General features: G+C 38.7%; 1 protein-coding gene across 1 annotated transcript in view; it reads left to right on the forward strand.

Moving 5' to 3' along the window:
* The window catches only part of IRAG2 (inositol 1,4,5-triphosphate receptor associated 2), a gene marked incomplete at its 5' end in the record, with an annotated part of 68,597 nt that overhangs the window by 16,736 nt on the left and 32,140 nt on the right, over window positions 1–19,721 (forward strand). Inside the window, 3 exons of the mRNA XM_089663592.1 lie at window positions 3,505–3,583; window positions 16,154–16,194; window positions 16,284–16,312. Of these exons, the coding sequence (XP_089519718.1) occupies window positions 3,505–3,583; window positions 16,154–16,194; window positions 16,284–16,312 (149 nt within the window). The remainder of the gene's footprint in view (window positions 1–3,504; window positions 3,584–16,153; window positions 16,195–16,283; window positions 16,313–19,721) is intronic.

Below are 19,721 nucleotides of genomic sequence, written 5' to 3' on the forward strand. Positions count from 1 at the left end.
AACGTTTTGGAGCCGTGCAGGACCCCTTTGTCATGCATGTGATGATGAAGATCCTCATCTTTTTGCAATAAAAACCTATTTGGACCATATTGGAGATCCATGATGTGCTGGCAAAACGTTTTTGTAAATATATAGAGGCAGGAAGAAAATTATATAAAAATGTGCCAAAGTTACTTTCAGGGTAATTTTATAATAATAAATTGGAAACACAGAAAAATGTCCTTTGAATAGTTGAAGCACGTAGAAAGGGAGTTGGTGAAACTTCTGGGTGTGTCATTCTTTCGTTATGTCATCGCTGATGTTCAGAGCCACGTTTCTTGGTGTTTACATTTTTGCTGTCTGTATAATTGAACACCTGCCACGGTCGGCCAGTGATGAAGTCTGTTTTGGTAAATAAGACAGATTGTTCAGCAAATATGTTCAGTAAATATGTTCAGTATTAATAAGAGCAGGAGAGGAGTCTGTGTGATTGTGTGCACACTGCCTGATAGCTTCATGTGATGATGATTCTGTGTGTTTTTAACTACAAACCCCTTTAAAGTGTAACTATGGGAAAAATAAAAAAAATATGACGCCGACATATATGACGCCGTCTGTCAGTAATGGTAGCACAGTAGTTTTTTGCTTTTCTGAGTCACCCATGAAACCTGTGCAAATAGATCTGTTATTTTCACTTCTTGTAACAGGGTGACAACTCTCATTGTACTGCAGAGAAATTGTAAAACAGTGTTGTCAGGGAAGTCTTAAATGAACATGTGAATTTAAATTGACCTTAAAGTGGTAGTAAAATAGTTTTTTTTTTCACTTGTACCTACAGATAAGCCTATAATAAGGTTTACCTGTAAATATCTCCTAAACGTCAACCATTTAGGAGCTGTTAACTTGTAAAAGACACTGGCGCATACGCTCTGAAGAAACAGCATGCCCGTACCGTTCCTTCAGAGCTGTGTACCATAAAAAGTGACTCCCGCGTTCATGTGGGGGTGTGACGTCATCGCACCACAGCCATTCAAGGCACCAGAGCCCGCGAACCCAGAAGGAGGACCGGGTGAAGATATAAGTACTGCTGGAGGGTTTCGTTTTAAGATAAGTTTCACATAATGTGCTAGGATGCCATGCATACTAGCACATTATAACATTGTCTTGCAGGTTGTTTTTTTCTTTTTGTTTTTTTTTTAAAGGTTGCACTTTACTACAGCTTTAAAGGAGAAGTATATACAAAGCTCATTTGGCTGTCCTCATGTGGATCACAGAAGTGCAGTTCGTTCTGCACTCCTGTGACCCGTTTCAGCTGCCAGCAGACTGAAGTCCGCTGTCAGCTCACGTCACTCAGCCAGTCCAGATTGGGGAAAAATGCCTACTTCACAGTAGGGATCCACCCCAGAATCTGGAGCGGCACCTAGAAGCACTGAGAGACTGAGCAAGCTGCTCCCACCCCCTCCACAGCCCAGAACTCCAATGAGCGCTGGGGGGGGAAGAGCAGACAGCGGTGACTGACAGTCCCGCTCTCTGCTAAGAGCAGAGAGAACTCAGCGATCATGTGATCGCTGAGTTCTCACCCTTAGGCTTGGTTCACACCTATGCAGGTTGCGTTTGAGCCATTTATGCATTGTTTTGCGTATTGCGTTTTTGCACTTGCATTTTGCGGGTTGAAGTGTTCTGTTTTTCTTTTTCTTTTCTCTTACTAGGCAGATTTAAAATGCAAAACGCATCAAAAATGTGGCAAAAGCTCAATACATGCTTTTCTGCAGAGTTTCTATTAAAGTCTATAGAAACAAAAATGCTACTTTTTGCATTCAAAAAAGTCCTTGACCCTTTCCAAAAAACGCACTGGGTGAAAACACACAGGTATGAACATGTCCCATAGGAAATCATGTTACATGGACTGTACTACGTTTCTGCAAAATGCTGCAGAAAATGCTTAAATGTGAACCTAGGGTAAGAGCAAGCGGGGGACAGATGAAGCATCGGACCAATGCTTCATCCACCTAGGTAAGTATAATGGGGGGGAGAATTAACCCCATACTTTTTCTTTTAAGTAAGAGGCAAAGAAATTAAAGCCCAACTCCAGCTGACCCTTTTATAGCTGAACTCCAGCCTTCCCTTCAGACTTGTCTGATCTGTATTGGGCTTGGTGTACTGTATGTCCTACAATTGCCCAAGGTCCGTATCATTAAGGCTCCATGCACACTAGCGGTTTTTTAATCTCCTAGAAGCTAAATGGTGTTATCCTATGTGTCCATGCACACTAGTTTAGGCTATAAGCGTTTTTTCGAGTTTCAGTGTCTAGGATCACAAAAGAAAAATTGTTGTTTGTAGAGTTTTTTGGAGCGTTTATCCAGCATAAAAAAACACTAAACGCTACTAAAACGCTCCTAACCGCTTTTTCTTGGCTTTTTTTCTTCTTCTACATGTACTGTAAAAACGCTTATAAACCACTAATGCTCCTAAACACTACTAAAACGCTACTAAAAACTGCTATTACCAGCATTTTTTATCCAGCTTTTATTTATATAAAAAAAAAAACCTGCTAGTGTGGATGGAGCCTAACGTAGAACTCCAACTTTCCCTTCAGTCTTGCAAAGTAGTACAGGCTACTCGCCTGTACTAATACATTTCTTCTAGCCCTATACAATATAATCAGATTAAAATTCAGTTTAACGTGCATGTCAAAACATACTTAAAAAAAAAAAAAGAAATAGTACTTTTGTGGAATACATTTCCCCATGGTTTTCTTTTTCATTTGTAAATGCACTGCAAGTACAGAAAAATATTGGTTGATCTGCTTGGAATGTGATGTTTCCTTACCTTCCTTTTTTGCAAAATCCACAGGTATTTAATTTCTAAAGCAGATATAACAAAACACTTTAAAGGACATATTTAGTAGATCAAAAGGGAGCAAATATGAGGTCATTGTTAAGGTTTACATACATTTTAAGTAGTTGCAGTGAAAGTTTTTTTGGTTTTTTTTTCTTGCGGACAAAACACTAAAGGCTGTTTCACACCACTCTGCAGGTGCATTCGGTGCCATTAATCCTTAATTGGACATCCATGCATCTATCAAACACAAGTGCGTTCGCAGCCACCACACAGGTACCATAGTACAGCATGTGGTTTGGTGTGGCATGATTTAAAATATGTGCAAAAACCCTCAGACACACACCTTTTATAGTGTAAACCAGCTCTAAACCATTTGAATAAAAGCTGATTATTTCAATCACCGCCAACAGTGTAATACTGTTGTTGTTTATCCCAACCTCTGTAACTGTCACCTTTGCTGGACAGCTTGGTCTGCATGTAAGTGTCAAAACAAAATATAAATAAAGACTAATTAAAAGGAATTCACACACTTAATATTGGAGGTAATAACTCCATACAGTTACTAAAATACAAAACAAGATATTGGACACTGTTGAAGCTCTGCAGTGATGTTTGAAATTTAATAACATTTATAATCTTTTCAAATAAAACAAAGTCACCTTCGGGTTTTGATTCCCCTGACAGGTCGACACGTGTGTCTCTGGGTATTCAGACTGATGATCACGATCCTGACCATCCTGCAATGGAAAAAACGTTCTCAAAGGTAAGTGCTGGGCTGAAGGGGATTTTAGAAGGCTTGGCTTTTAGTGAGATACAGATTATATATATATATATATATATATATATATAATTTTTAACATGTAAATCATATAGATCTTTAATCAAATTTAAAAACAACCCCATGTATACAAAATATTATATTATATGTACCTCTTCCATTCCAAGAATGTCTGCTTTCCATTGTGGAGGTTGGGGTGCACACCTGTTTGTGCTCTTAGTCCTGATAGTCCCTGGTCTACATTAAGGATGAGCTCGGGTGTGTTTGGTTCCTAGTCCACCAAAGCTATCATGCCAAAAAGCTGTCACTGCTCACACCTATCATAAGCAGCCAATGCATTCCCCACCCTGCAGTCACATGTATACAAGCGGCGTGCATGCAAATGGTTGTGTGCCAGGAAATGCCTTGGCCTCTTGATTGGCAGTGTGCAGTGACCACTTTCTGGCAGGATAGCTTAGGTGGACTTGGACTAGGAACCAAACACACGGGACAGCAAAACTTTAGAATCCGTTGATGTAGGTTTTGATCTTGTGATTACCATGGCTGCCATCTGATCATAGGGAACACAGATAGTTGGATTAAAAAACAAGCTTGAAAACAGCAGCTGTCAATTTACAGTGTGTTCAAAGAGCAAAATAAAAGTATAGTATTGTGTATGTGCATATATAATATACTGTGTGTATGTGTGATATATATATATGTCTATATATGTGTGTGTGTGTGTAATTTTTTAGTAAAAGAATTGAGTAAAATCTCTTCTGTAAAATATTGCATTTTTTTTTCTTAAACCAACATGTTAGCTGTGACCTGATCTGCCTATTTGCATTTGGATTAGGCAATGTTTTTTTTTTTTTTTTTTTGTAAGCCCCTTCATGACCCTGGCTGAGCCTGCACAATTGTTCTTTCCCTTGAGACAGCCAACACCTGCAGCTAGGTTTGGCATTTTTTCTGGGCAAAGCTACCAAGCTTATCTTTTTATTTATAAAACTGGCAGCAAGTCCTAATTGACCAACAAAATGCTGCCAAGCGGCTTCCTTCTCACATCTTTATACATGTAAACATAAAGGATTACCCAGTGCACACTTGCATGTTTATGGAATAAATTAAAATTCTATTATTTTATCGGTCTGGGTGGTTGGTTCAGCCATGTAAATTCTGCTGGAAACTTTAGGGCTATTATCAACAGGCTAGTGGCTCTTGGTTCCTTGTACATGCTCTTTCCATTGGAGATCAGTTTGAGACACTTATTAAACCATTTCACAATCATTGACAGGTGGGTTTGACCTCCTAACCTGCAACTAAGTTGCATTTGACTTTCTTCCAAGCTGTATTACCTGCTTCAAGTTGCTTTTGTATTCTGATTTGTATTGACTGAGAAGCAGTTCGACACAAACAAATGGTCATTCTATAGACTGTGCTAACATTAGATCTGATTGACTCAGGGGAGGATTTTCTTAGAGGTGATTGTAATATGGGATGTGATTTGACATTGCTGGAATATTGGTTAAAGCAATGGGAACTGCAGTTCAATGTTTCTAAATCCATAATAATGCACTTGGGGGAAAACAGACAGAATCGATGATCGGTATCTATAGTAAACTGCATTTACTATGTTTCACTTTGTGAATGAACGGGAAGCTTTGTACAGAGCTATTCCTATCCATTCATTCAGTGCAGCTGAGGCTGCAGAGATGGAGATTGAGGGCTATGTCCTTAATCTCCTTTCTCTGTCCCAAAGGCGGAACATCAGAGGTCTGATAAGACCCCTGCTATCTCAACAAAGCCGCCCAACTGGGCTTCTAAAAAAAATTGTACAAAAAAAATAAAAAAAAATTACATTAAAAACTACTGACACCAGTGGCTGAACTACCAGGGTTACAAAGGTCGCACTTGTGAAGGGCCCTGAAGGTTCTAGTTACGCCACTTAATATGGGGACACATTTATGGTCAAGAGTACAGAGGAAAATGCTTTGGAGTTGCTTATTGCAGATAGCTGTGGCCTGGTAGTGAGTGGGGGGATCACGGGAGGAATCGCCATGAGGAGGAAAGAGTCTTGATTCCTCTATATAGACCTTTAGTTATCACTAGAGCTATTGCCAACAAGAAGAAAGAGTCCTGATTCCTCTATATAGATCTTTAGCTATCACTAGAAGGATCTCCAGCAGGAGCTCCTAATCCTCACATATACTTTTGGTAAGTGAAGTTCTGGAGATCTCACTTACCAAAAGACATGCTTGGAACAAACTCCTATACATAATTAGACAAAAATGTAAAGAAAAAATAAAAATCCTAGATCCTTAATCATTTGGGAGGGGGAAACACTTTAAATCATTCAGGAAATACATGGAGTTGAGCCTTGAAACTTTTGCTACATGTTTAATAAATATTGCCCTGCTATACACACTGCACAGAGTGAATACAGAGAGCAGCTGTGATGTAAATTAAATCCAAAATTAAATGTTTAAAAAAAAAAAGTCCTCATATTAATCAGTTTATTGATAACTAGTTTGGTAAATAGATAAACTTACATGCTTTCAAAAGCCCCTTCATAGTAACATGTATCTATAGGAAAGAGATTTTTATTCATTTTAATTTGATTGGAGTGGGTAAGAGTTTACACCCCTGTCAGTTTTTTGTATTGCTATTGATAAGTCATGTAAAAAGAAAGCTGCACCACTGATTAAAGATCATGTTAAGCTAAAGTTGAAAAGCTCATGTGTTTTTTTTGCTCTCCAACACTCCATCAGGGATTGAATACTGTATGTAATAATAATAGTAAGAACCTACACTAAATGCGACACATATAGTGAGATAGCAGCTATCACAAAATGCAGGCAGCATATAATGTAATTAGAAGACCAATATGGAGCGCTAATGCACCCCACATGTACACAAAATATGATAAAACAATGGAATCAAAATAGAGTCCTCAAAGTAAGTCTGTGAGATGTGACAATAATTTATATAAAACCCATGGCCATGGGAAGAAACTGTTCCACAAAAGACAAGACAAGGGATCCTCCACCGTCACCACTCACAGCCTCTTACCAGAGAATATGACCACAGGTCATATGGTCAAAAACAGGAACTGGGGAATCAATGGAGGTAATGAATCCACAACATATCTTCTCCACCATTCCACCGCTAGTGACTCGATGGCATAGATCCAGTATAGAAGCACAGAGATAATCAAATGGACCCAGTAGTATGTATGTAAAGAGAACAAGACCTCATTGTGTAGTATTTAAAACAATTCCGAATTTAAGAAGAGTATTGCACTTACAAACAGAGGAGGAAATCAGCATGGATACTGTATGAACTTAAAAAGCGAGGGCTCAATAGAGAGATTCCTAGAATGAATGGTCCCAAATGACAATCTGTATGTGTAATTGCTATGTGTGTGTTCGCACAGCATATTCCCCAGAAATGTGTTGGCTGTTCATTTTCACATTAATGTGATCTGATTAAAAAGGTTTTGACTCTTTTATCATTGCAGTGTGGCTCTCTGATTGTATCCCTTATATTTTATTTCTGAACCCTGCAGCTGGAAGGGGCCCCCTGTTTCACAAGCCTCCCCATGGCTCTTTACATTGAATAGTATTTTCAGAATTAAAAAATATCACTAACTCTAGAGCCAGTGCCTCACTTTTCTACTTTATAGGTTTTTATTGCTCTGTGTTCCCAGGAGATTCCCCACCTCTATTTGTCCCAGTGTCAGCAGAAAGAAAGTGATGGAAAATCCTACATTTTATGGCTGTCGCCTGACCAGGAGGTGATTGTGAACCTTCCAATGGGGACACCTTTCTGGCTACAACAATCTCAAAGTTTTAAGAGACCTTTTTTCACTTCTTGCTGTATCTTTGGGACAAAATGTTGGAGGAAATCTTCCCAACATGACACAGAAAGAGAAATAATATGGCATGTGTTTTAAATTATAACTAAAGCCAAACTTTTTTTTTTTTTTCAGTGTTAAATAGAGTGGAGAGGGTTCAGAGGAATAGAGAGAAACCCTTCCAGTGGTTACACTAGTTTTGGTGACTAAACCACTTTGAAGGGACTTCTTTTGCTTCCTATTTTGGCTATTGGACAGGAACTGGAGGGAAATCTCCCCAATAGAACACCGATGGCAAAAATAACTTGACAGGGGTTATAACCCTCCTTTTACACTATACAAAATGAAAAAATTAAGCATTCCTCATTGTGTCCAAAAAGAAAGAAGAAACAAACTTTGTTTTTAGAAATATGTAATATAATACTATTATTATAATTATGATGCAGTTATGCATTTTAAGAATTAATTATGGGCCCTGTGATCAGATGATTTGGCACTCCTAAAAATGTATTGTTACCAAAAACAATTTTAAATGTGAAATTAGATTCTCCTACTTGAGACTTAACAAAAATAAGTTTTTCTACCTAATTTTGTCAACCGTAACATTTTCCTTAGGGGTGAGACTGTAATGGGTTTCTTGTGTAGTTGATAATTCTAGTATGTTTATACAAATATATATATATATATATATATATATATATATATACATACAGTATCTCCTGTATCTGAGAATTATTGTTGTCTGTCGCCGTCCCTTCTACATTATTGAATTTTATTCTTCTATCACTGTGTGATTTAGTTTGTGCTTTGGCTGTTTTTAGACCACTGTGTTTCTGAACTTTACGTTCCTGTCAGTGAAAATTATGGAGGTACAGTACTCTCAGGAATGATAATAATGATTGTAATGCTTTCACAAGTTGGCATGGAGCTGGAGGAAGACATGACCTTCCACATTTTGTTACACAACTCCATGAACGTTGTATACACATTGATATGTTCCAGGGCTTCTGTACTGTCAGCAAGAATGGCATGCCAACCCCTATTCTCTGAGGAGACAGACTGGAGATTTTAGTGTCTCTTATGTTGTAAAATTGGGATAATCAATTGACCATTGGACTAGACAGGGCCACATTATGGAACATTTAGTCCTGCATTATCAAAAAGGATTCCCGGAGCACTATGGATTAACTAAAGAGAGAGCACAGAGGTAGCTGCCTGCCTTAAGGCTCACTCAGGCTGATTTAATCTCAGAGCCATTAGAAAGTTAATCTTCATTATAAAATTGTTTTAGAAGGTCATTCAATTATCTAAATGTTAAAGGGGATGATTCAACAATCCGTTTGGAAGGATCAATCAAAGGACAAAGATGGAAAATATTTGTTGAATGTAATAGGATCTACTGAATTTGTAATAGGTGAATTTGCTCCAGGCCGAGAAAAATCATAACTAGTCTTCTGTGCATGCACTTGTCAAATTTAATCTGGAGGTAGAATATTGGTTCTACAAAAAAATTTAGACATTGAAATGGTACTCCAAGCAAACGTCGCTCAAAAGTAGTCGAGTTGTGAAGGCACCATTGAATAATTGGACGAGTAATTTTTATACTTTCTCGTCTGAAAGTTTAAACACAATTCTGCAGGTGTAAGACATTACATTACATTACATTACACATTTATTTGTATGTGTAAACTTCGGCTTGCGCTATTGAGCTCTGTTGTTGGGAATGTTTTTTTTTTTTTTTTTTTTTTTTTTTTTTACAAAGGAGTTCACATTGCAGATAATATTGTAAAACGCTTAAAGCTTTTCCTGCAGGCTGAATATAAGAGTACATATTCATATGCAATATTTATCACTTAACCTGATCAAAACAAAATATTTTTGCATTTGTAATACTTTTTAAACTTTTTTTTTAGTGTTTACAAAAATAAATTTGAAAAGATACACAATTACTACGCAAACCACTATAGATTCTCTTAGAAGCTGAACAGAAACTAGTCTTGCCTTCGGACTTGCACCATTGAAGAATTAGAGCTCACCTTGTTTCCTGGATTGAAGATATCCACCATTAACTAGCTCTTTCCTCCCCTGCCTGACCTTGTCTGGCCCCTTTCAGTCATTGAGACTTAGAATCATATGTGGGCATTAACTAGCAAAGTCTGCATCCTCCCTGGGAATACCGACTCCTCTAGACTGATGCCCACCCATCACCACTTTTTGATGATTAAATAATTGTTCTCAAGGGACAGTCATCTGCTTGCATCAGGTCTGATGGTTCTGGATAGGAGTGCTGTGATTTTTTTCAGGAAGCTATGTACAGCACCCTGATGGCCCCTCCAGCCAGCCACAATCTCCATTGCATAGAGAAGCACAGAGATCCAGTGATTGTCACAGAATCTAAAATACGGTCTGTAGAGTAAGCAAAGTTATTTTATTTAAAAATGTAATTTGCATGTTGATGAGAAGGAACCAAGGAAGTCAAAATATAATCAGACTGAACTTCAGTTTAAGCTCTCTTAAACCTGTTATAAGGTATCATAAATTTGAGTATTAGATTATATTCTGGTGTATATGTGCTAAATGTTAATTTCCCTTTAAATATACAGTATGCAAGTAATTCTAAATACTAGTAATACTAAATCCCACATTGCACTCCTATAAAAGTTGAGTATAATCTTATAAGGTGATATGACCCCAGAAATGATAAATTGAGCATTTGTGTTGATTAATTTATGGTCCTTTTCAGACAAAGTTTTTTTTTAAATGAAGATCTTGTGTCCCAAAGTTGGGAATTATGCGTTCTCTGAGATCTCTGCGTAATGTAATAATCTGAAGTGTCCTCTAGAAGATTAGGTCTAAAACAAACACAGTTTAAGCAGCGATGGAACATGCAGCCTTTATTTAAGTAGGGTAAATCTTGCTGTCAGTTGTATGCCTTTAATGGAGTCATAAAGGAGAGAAAATTAAATATACAAATTCCTCCAGAGCTGCGGAAGGCAAGCAGATGGATCGCTTTACAGTCTGTGTAAACCAGCTACACCGTTACTTGTATTTTTGTGTTTAGGAAAATAATGATCTGATTTGTGGGAGGTTTGACCCAAACTCTACTGACAGGTCTAATGAGGGTATCAAAAAACTTTGGTTTGTGCCAGATTTATTTCCAGCTAACTTGCTGTGGATGCCCCCACTCTGATGATGTAGTTGCAGATTGCTGGTATTTACCATCAGCAGCCCAGAGGATAGAAGTAGTCACAGGGCTTTGCCACAATAGGCCCAATTCACAAAAGTTAAACAATATAATAGGTTACCTTATTTGTAACAATTAGTCACACGGATGAACATAAAGATCTTTATAATCAATTTTGGCAAGGGATTTTAAAGGGTCACCAAATGAATTGAAATCCTTTTCGCTGTAAATTCAGCACAAGAATTGACCCTTTTGGAGCTAAAAGAAGTCTCCAAAAAGCCAAAATCTCATAGAGGGTTGTTCAGATACCTCTTGCATCAGTTGGGGTCAAAGACCATGCACCTGCATTGGAAAGAGGCTGCATCAATTCAACCTTTAAGAAAAGCCCCTGTTGTCTAAAAAAAGAACGCTATAACAAGATTACATTTAGGCAAAGAATAGTCCTTCTGAAACAATGTGCTGTGGGCTGAGCAATCAGAGTTAAGAGTTTGGTTACAGTAACAGTAGACATGTTTGTCACAAACCAAAGACCGAGCCTCATACTAACTGTGAAGCATGGTAGTGGAATAGTTATGTTTTGGGTTGCCTTGATGCTTCAGGGCCACAGAAGCTTGTAATTGGGTCAACTAAATATTCTGCATCATATCAGTGTGCCTGTTGACAATATGAGGCAATCTGTCCAAAAGTTGAAGTTGAGCTGGAAGTGACATCAAAGGTACAGATCCAAAGTACCCTAGCAAATCCACCAAGGAACGGTTCATGAAGAAGGAATGGAGGGTTATAGACTGTCCTCTGGGCAAACCTGCCCCTTAATTTATCCACCGCTATATGTGCTCCAAATTGGAGACTCTCAAATATAGCGTTGGGACCAAAGTATACACAGGAGGAGCCTGAGCACTGAGGCATTCCATATATATCTGCAAATGTCTGCAACTAACTGTAAATAATGTGAATTGTTAGGGTCAATTGTTATGGGGGTTTTTTCATTTTTTGTTTTTTTGGGGTTTTTTTGCAGGCTATCAGGTATGTATGTTGAATAATATTTTGTTTGTGATGTGCAAAGCCCTTCCATTTGCACCTTACTGCAAAGGATAGTTGTAAATTGGGGTGGTTGCCATCTTTTTGTATAGCTTGTTCGCTGGATTTGATGTGGGGGCACATTGGATGCTTTCCGATGCCCTTGTGCTATTGTGTTATTGTAAAGGCTAAAGGTTTCTTACCTAATGCATTTGCTGCATTAAGGTAAAAATAAATCATTTACATTTAGTAACCCCACCATTTTTTTTTTAAACCACTTCAACTCTGAAAGATTTTACCCCCTTCATGACCAAGGAATTTTTTTTTTTTTGCTATTCAGCACTTCGCTACTTTAACTGGCAATTGTGCAGTCATGCAACACTGTGCATGCATTCAATTTTTATCATTTTTTTTTTCACACAAATAGACTTTGTTTATGGTAATATTTGATATTTTCTGTTATAAATCATGTCTGATTAAAAAAATCTAATTTCTTCATAAATGTAGACCAAAATGTATTCTGCTACATGTCTTTGGTATAAAAAAATATATTTATTGGTTTGTATGAGCGTTAGTGTCTACAAATGATGGTATATATATACTGGAATTTTTATCTGTTTTATTTTTTATACTAGTAATGGGAGTGATCAGTGACCTACAGTGGGACAGTGATAGTGCAGCCAGCAATCTGACACTAACTGATGCTGGGTACAAACTAACTAAATGACACTGACCTCTCCAGTGACACTGATACTATACACCGTCACTGTACTAATGACATTAGCTGGGAAGGGGTTAACATCTAGAGGCAATCAAAGGGTTAACTGTGTGCTTAACAAGTGTAAGGTGTGTAATATGTGCTGCTTTTACTACTACATGACTGCTTTATCTCTGCTTTGCAGGGAAAAAAATGTCCACACCGCTGCTCTCTCCCCCCATTCAAAGCCCTGTGTTGGTAGACACAGGGCCATGAACTGTTTTTTGCTAAGCTGATCAGCAGGTCCTGGCCATAAATCATTGGCCAGGACCTGTTGATCAGCTTATGCTGTAGTGAATGACAGAACGAAAGGGGTGGCAGCGTACGTGCCCCCTACCCGGAAATGCCAGATCACCTACATATACTTGATCTGGCACAGGAGGGCCGATCTACCGCAAGAAAATTGTTAGACAGGGTCAACTTGTTTATTTTCAGGCTAGCTAGTAACTGTACTGAGAATTTTTTGTTTGTGTCAAACACTTCCATGTGCACCTTACTGCAAAGGTTAGTTATAAATTGGACTGGTTGCCATGTTTTTGTGAATAGTTATAGACTGGATTAGTCAAAGCCCCAATTTGATCCCCATGGAAATGATATAGGGGGGTTTCAAATGGGTAGCTCCTGCAAGGAAAACCTACAAATATATTGAAACTTAAGGAATTGTGCATCTAGAAGCGTTTAATTACTGGTGGATAGGTATAAAAAATATATAAAGCGAGCAATGCCAGCTTTTTAATGCCAAGGATATAAACCATCTATTAATAATTTTGTGGACATTCATTAAAAAAAAATAGTTTTGTGTCCTTATTCGAGGAGATCGCCATCACCTGTAGGTACTTATTAGAATTAGATATTAGATAACATTTGCCTGTTCTTATATGTTGAAAAACTCAACCATTTCCATGGGGTGTAGTTGGTTTTTCATACGACTGTGTGTATGTCTCTGTATACATTATTCATAGATATACCGTTTATCATTTTTGTCCCTTTCAGCGTTGATTGGAGTCTCTTCCTGTGCCTCGCGCCTCCTCACACACAATGGCTCTTCTGTACTTTCACAGGAAAGGATTCAAATTAGCTGACAATAAATAGAATTGATTTGCATCAGGGGATGATTTACTCCTCTCATAGCTGCAGAGTTGATATGGCTGAAAAAAAAAGACCGATGGCCATCATGTTTAGTCTTTCACAAAAAAAGGTTTCTTCCTGATCCCCGTCCTTCCAGTGGGGATTTGGATTAAAGCGGTATTAAACCCAAAAGCAAATATTTATTAAAGGGCAGCTTACCATTTCTTAGAAGAAAGCCTAAAAAAGAAAATAATTTCAGCCACCACATCTATTTCCATCTGGTGATCCAGACAGTAAGTTTTTTCAAAACAACAAGCTCTCCTCCAGATGTATCAGACGAGACATACCATTTAACACTGGCAGGTGTGCTTACATGATCAACTTTTATTTATGTAAAACATTTATCCCAAAAGAAAAATAAAGGTTTGCTGTAACTGATTATGAAGTGTGAGCTGGAGTTTGGCTTATATTTGTTAGATGTACTAGCAGATTTAGATACACTAACACTTCCTTCCCCCCCAGATCGACAATGCTGCTGTCCAAATGTTACCCCTGTGTTTATTCATCCAGAGTGGAAGCACTCTAATATGGGAGGCGTGTTACTGGTCAGATTGCTAGGTGGAAACGGGGAAAAAAAAGCCTAAAAGAAAACTAATGCAACCACCACATAATGGCAAGCTGTAATATACTGGTTTTGGGTTTAATGCTGCTTTATTTCTCAGAATCAAAATGTTGCCCTATTAGACTTATAACTTTGTATATAATCAGTTAAAGAAAAAGATTTCTATTCTTTTTTTTTTTTTTTTTTTTTTTTTTTTTGGTCCCCTAAAATCTTGTTATAGTTACATAATGCAGAAAAACGTGTTTATTAGCACATCAGGCTAGTAACAGAAGTTGTGTATAAACCCTAAATGTTTGGGGGTTTTTTTTGGTATATTTGGCATCAACTTTCACTGTATACAGTTTTCTTTGTCCAAAATGGAAAAAAAAAAGTTTTCCTTTCAGTTACACTGAGTAAAGGTGGGGGGCTATAATCCCCATCAGTGTTTGCCATCTGTGTCCCATTGGGTAGATTTCCCTTCACTTCCTGTCCCATAGCCAAAATAGGAAGTGAGGGATTTCTGGTGTGTCACCAGGATCACCGGAACTAGTATTGGCATTGGAAGATTTTCCCTGTATTAGTGTTCTGATGTCACCTAAAATTTGGGATTTTCTTTTGCTTTCACTGACCACAGTAAACGGGACAAATGGGGTGAATCTTCCTAATGGGGGCACAGCCAGAAATAAAAACTGGCAGGTATTCTAATCCATCTCCACTCTATTCAAAACTTAAAAAAAATGTTTTGCCTTTAGTTACACTTTGCAACAGATTCACAAAATAAATAAAGTGCAATTGTCTTAGTTTTTTTTAACTGGAGATCCTACCAGTAACCGCACTTCCTGTTGCAGGCTGACAATGGTAAGCCCTGCCTCTTAATTAGCAGCAGTGTTGTCAGCCTCCTATGTTGGGCTGCCTATCAGGTCTACTGGAGGCATATACAGTAGGCAGTAGTTTATATGAATTCCAATGGCAATGTTTATGCCATTGCAGTGCATTCCAGTACAGTCAACAAAAGTAGAACATTCTGTATTTTTTTCTGCAAAGAACTGAACTGGAATGCATAAGAAAAAAAGAAAATGAAAGAGAATGAAAGTGAAATGAATGAAAATGGAAAATGAAGAAAAATTTAAAAAAACAAAAAGCCAAAAAACTAGGGTTGCACCACTACGGATGTTGGTATTGATGCAGGTACCAAGTACTTGCATGAGTAGTCATACTTGTGCAAATGTTCCCAATACCCGAAACCAATACCTATGCGGTGCAATTTGAGTCCATGCTAAATGAATGGCTGTGAATTGCACTGAGAAGAACCGCATGCAAGTTGAACAGGAATGTGGTGCGATTCCTGTCCAAATCGCATGTGATTTCCCCCCCCCCCCCCCCCGCTCCTGTATGGTCCATACCACTATAGAAAGACAGGGAAGCAACATGAAGTGCAGTACTGGGCAAACAGGTTGTCGTTATCACAACTCACATGTTAAAAGTGCCTAATATCTTGTATGTCAAATCCAGAACCAGCTGCTTGCTCTGCTCACAGGGAGAGGAGAGGTATAGTTGTCCCGCTCCCAAGCTGACATCACTTGCACCCTATACCCACAGGGGTCTCCTCCAGCCCTGTGAGCATCACAAGTGGCCAGTTTTGGATTTGACATGCAAGATATTAAAAACTTTTAACGTGCGAGATGTGATAACTTTTTAACCTGTTTGCATGCCCATTGCTACACTTCATGTCGCTTCCCTGTCTTTCTAAAGTGGGATGGATCACAGAGGAGTGGTGGGGAAATTGCATGTGTTTAGACAGGAATCACTCCACATTCCTGTTCAAATCGCATTCGATTCTTTGCAGTGCGATTTGAGCCCATTCATTTTGTATGGGCTCAAATTGCACTGCAAAGGTATTGGTACTTAATTGAAAGTGTCAGTACTTGTATGTGCAGATAAAAAAAATGGTATCAGCTCAACCTGAAAAAAAAAAAACACCTCTAGAATGTGTACAAAATGCACTGAAACGCATCCAGAGTGCATTCTGTGATGTGCAAAATGTTGCACTCTGTACAAAACTACTGAGTAAATTGTGATTCTGCTTTGTGTTTCAGGAGATCAGGGAACATGAACCAGCAGCTGTGGGCAATACAAGGTTATAGAAATACTTGATATCATTTATACAATTGTAGTCGTTCTCACTTGTTCCCCTATCACTCAAGGTCTTGTGTGTTTCTATCACAGCTCTTCAGATGACATGTCGCCAGCACCTGGTAAGACATTCAGTGAATTGTTTTGAGCTCCGTTCCCTTGTGATGTGCTGTGTCTGGGGTGCTTTACTGATTCAAATTTAGAAAATCTTTCTCATTCTTGGTAATGGTTCTCTTCACACTGTGCTATGTCTACTCATCCCTCTCCAGAATATCCCTTGTGTAACCATACTTCTACAGATAAATGTTACAATAACTGGGGACATGGTTACAATGTTACAATAGCTCTTCTTACTGAAGCCTATTAACCACTTGCACTCCAGAGGATTTACCCTCCTTCCTGACCAGGCCATTTTCTGTGTTACGGAGCTGTGTTACTTTAACTGACAATTGCACGGTCATGCAAAACTGCTTACAAATGAAATTTACATCCCTTTTTCCCCACAAATAGAGCTTTCTTTTGGTGGTATTTGATTGCCTGTAGGTTTTTTATTTTTTGCACTATAAACAAAAAAAACGACAATTTTGAAAAAAACTACATTTTTGACTTTTTGCTATAAAACATGTCCAGTAAAAAATGTTTTAAAAATCTAATTTCATCATAAATTTATGCCAAATGTATTCTGCTACATGTCTTGGCGAAAAAAAAATCCCAAATTAGTTTATGTGAAAGTTATAGCGTCTACAAATGGCGGTATATATACTGGATTTTTTATTTCCATTTTTTTATACTAGTAATGACGGTGATCAGCGGCTTATAGCGGGACTGCGGCGGGCATTCTGACACTGGGTGGAAACTGACTAACTGCCACTGACATTCCAATGACACTAATACAGTGATTAGTTCTAATAAAAAGCACAGACACTGTACTATTGGCACTGGCAGGAAGGGGTTAATATCTGGGGCGATCAAAGGGTTAACTGTGCTGTTTTACATCATGTGCTGTGTGTGTGTTTTGCTAGGGAAACATGCTGCTATGTGTCTTTCTGCTGTGCAGAGAAATATACGCTGGCAGGAAAGAGACCTGTGTTGTTTACACACAGGTCTCTCCCCTGTCCATTTTACTCGGCTATCGCTGGGTGCCAGTGGGGAATCTCCATCCGGGACCCAGTGATTGACATCCATAGCTGCCATTGGCGGTGCAGGTAGGATGACGCACGTGTGTGTATATACATATGTGATTTTTGCGCAGCCCTGCCGCCCTGTAGCAGTAGTTCTACTATAGGGCAGTGGGGACGTGGTTAACAGCTTCCCAACTGCCCTGTAGGAGATTTACTGCTACAGGGCAGCAGGGGTGTGCAAAATCATGTACCTGATTTCATGATTTTGCATTTCCGGGTAGGGGGCGCGTGCCCACCCCGCACCACCATTCGTGGCCGTGGCTGTCAATCACCGGGTCCCGGCAAGTGATTCACGAGCATCTCCGACAGGGAGGAGAAGTAAACAAAACAGTTCTCCTCCCTGTCAGCTCATGCACGCTGCTTTGGATGGCTGTGCACAGCACAGCCATGCAAAACAGTGTGCTTACAGTGAAGCACACAGGCACAGCTTACAGTGAAACCGCGCACACATAACCCTTTGATCTTCCCGCATGGTAACCCCTTCCTGCCCAGTGCCATTAGTACAGTGTCAGTGCTTTTTTTTTTTTTTTTTTTTTTTTTTTTTTAAGCACTGATCACTGTATTGGTGTCACTGGGGATGTCAGTAGCACCAAGTCAGTTCCCCTCAGTGCCAGAATGCCCGCCACAGTCCCACTAGAATTTGCTGATTGCTGCCATTACTAGTAAAAATAAAAAAAATCCCAGTATATATACTGCCATTTGTAGACACAAATTTAATTTACACATATTGGGATTTTTTTTTAGCAAAGACATGTAGCAGAATACATTTTGCCCTAAATTTATGATGAAGTGTTTGGTTTTTAAAATTTTTTACTGGACATGTTTAATAGCAAAAAGTAAAAAATATAGGTTTTTTTTTCTCAAAATTGTTTTGTTTCTTTTTTAAAGTGCCAAAAATAAAACATGCAGAGGCGATCAAATACCACCAAAAGAAAGCTCAATTCATAGGGAAAAAAAGGACGTAAATTTAATTTGGGTGCAGCATTGCATGACCACACAATTGTCAGTTTAATTAAGGCAGCACCGTAACGCAAAAAATGGCTAGGTCAGGAAGGGGGGTAAAATGGATGTAAATCCAAAAATTGTTTTTTTTTTTTTTTTTTTGTTTTGGATGGTGTGGGGAATGGTTAAAGGAGAACTCTGGGATAGGATAAAAAAAAACTGCCATTAGTACACCCCCCTACACAAAACACTAAACCGTTAATAACATTTTGAAAATCCTTACCATTTAGGAGAAAAGTCTAATTGAATTTTCATGACCTCATCTCTGTAGTTCAAAAGATAACCGTATCTGCTCTGCCAAGGAGGAGGTGTAACAGCTGGGATTACATCATATCCTCTCCTCTCCTCTCTCTGCAGTAAAAGAAAACTACAGTTCCCATCAACCGCAGGGAATTGTAGTGAATGTGGGCGGGTACATTAGGCCTTTACATGTTGAATGTGTCTGAGAGTCTTGGTCCGCCAACCACTGCAAGTGGGGCTGAATGACATCACTGCTTCCTGGAGAAAGAACTACAGAAGGGATGTGCCAAGACCAGTGGCTGGGGGAATAGGAGGCATAGCAGCCACTGGTCTTTTAAAAACAGGAAACCAAAGACCACTGATGGTTAGTGTTAAAAATGAATAGGCCATTTCAGAGCAACTACCGAGTGAGCCAGAAGATGGATGACATATTCAGTGAAGGTAGAAAATCGGCAACAAGGACATGTAAAGAAGTTTTTTGCCCGGAGTTCTGCTTTAATTTTTGTTTCTTGCTATCTGTATACCATAGCGGAAATTTAATTTCCTTTCCTGTTCGGAGACCCAACCGGAAGTAAGAAGTTAGCTCTTTAAATTGAGGAGAAATTACCTCTTAGTTGTCAACAGAAAATGTGTCCTCATTGGAGGATTTCCTCTAATTTCCCGTTCTGATGACAACTGTAACATTTTGTATTTCCCATCATTTTATTTCCTGGTGATGATAGTCACCAGGACAAAGAGAGAATCATTTTCCCCAGCAGGGATACAGACAGCAAACAAAACCCTGACGGGTTCTAAGTTCACATCACTCTATCCAAACCTAAAATAAATTGGCTTTAGATTTACTCTTCAACAAAGTTTTCAGGTGCATCATTATTATGTACTTCAAGGCATTGAGATTACATGTGAAGCCTAACTCCAGCCTTCTCCAGTTGTATGAGCTTCTCTCCTGTACTGAAATGGCTTACTCTGATTTCACTGCACACTGTGAGTTTCTCACAATTTACATTAGAAACTGCAGCAAGTCAAAGTGTCTGCCTCATTTCCTGGCTGGAGGATGCCCAGCATCAATTAACACTTTCCTGCCCATCCTTACTACCCCTTGTCTGCC

The sequence above is a fragment of the Staurois parvus genome, unplaced genomic scaffold (assembly GCF_062004578.1).
Source record: "Staurois parvus isolate SC_StPar_1 unplaced genomic scaffold, SC_StPar_1.0 ptg001726l, whole genome shotgun sequence".
Taxonomy (NCBI): Eukaryota; Metazoa; Chordata; class Amphibia; order Anura; family Ranidae; genus Staurois; species Staurois parvus.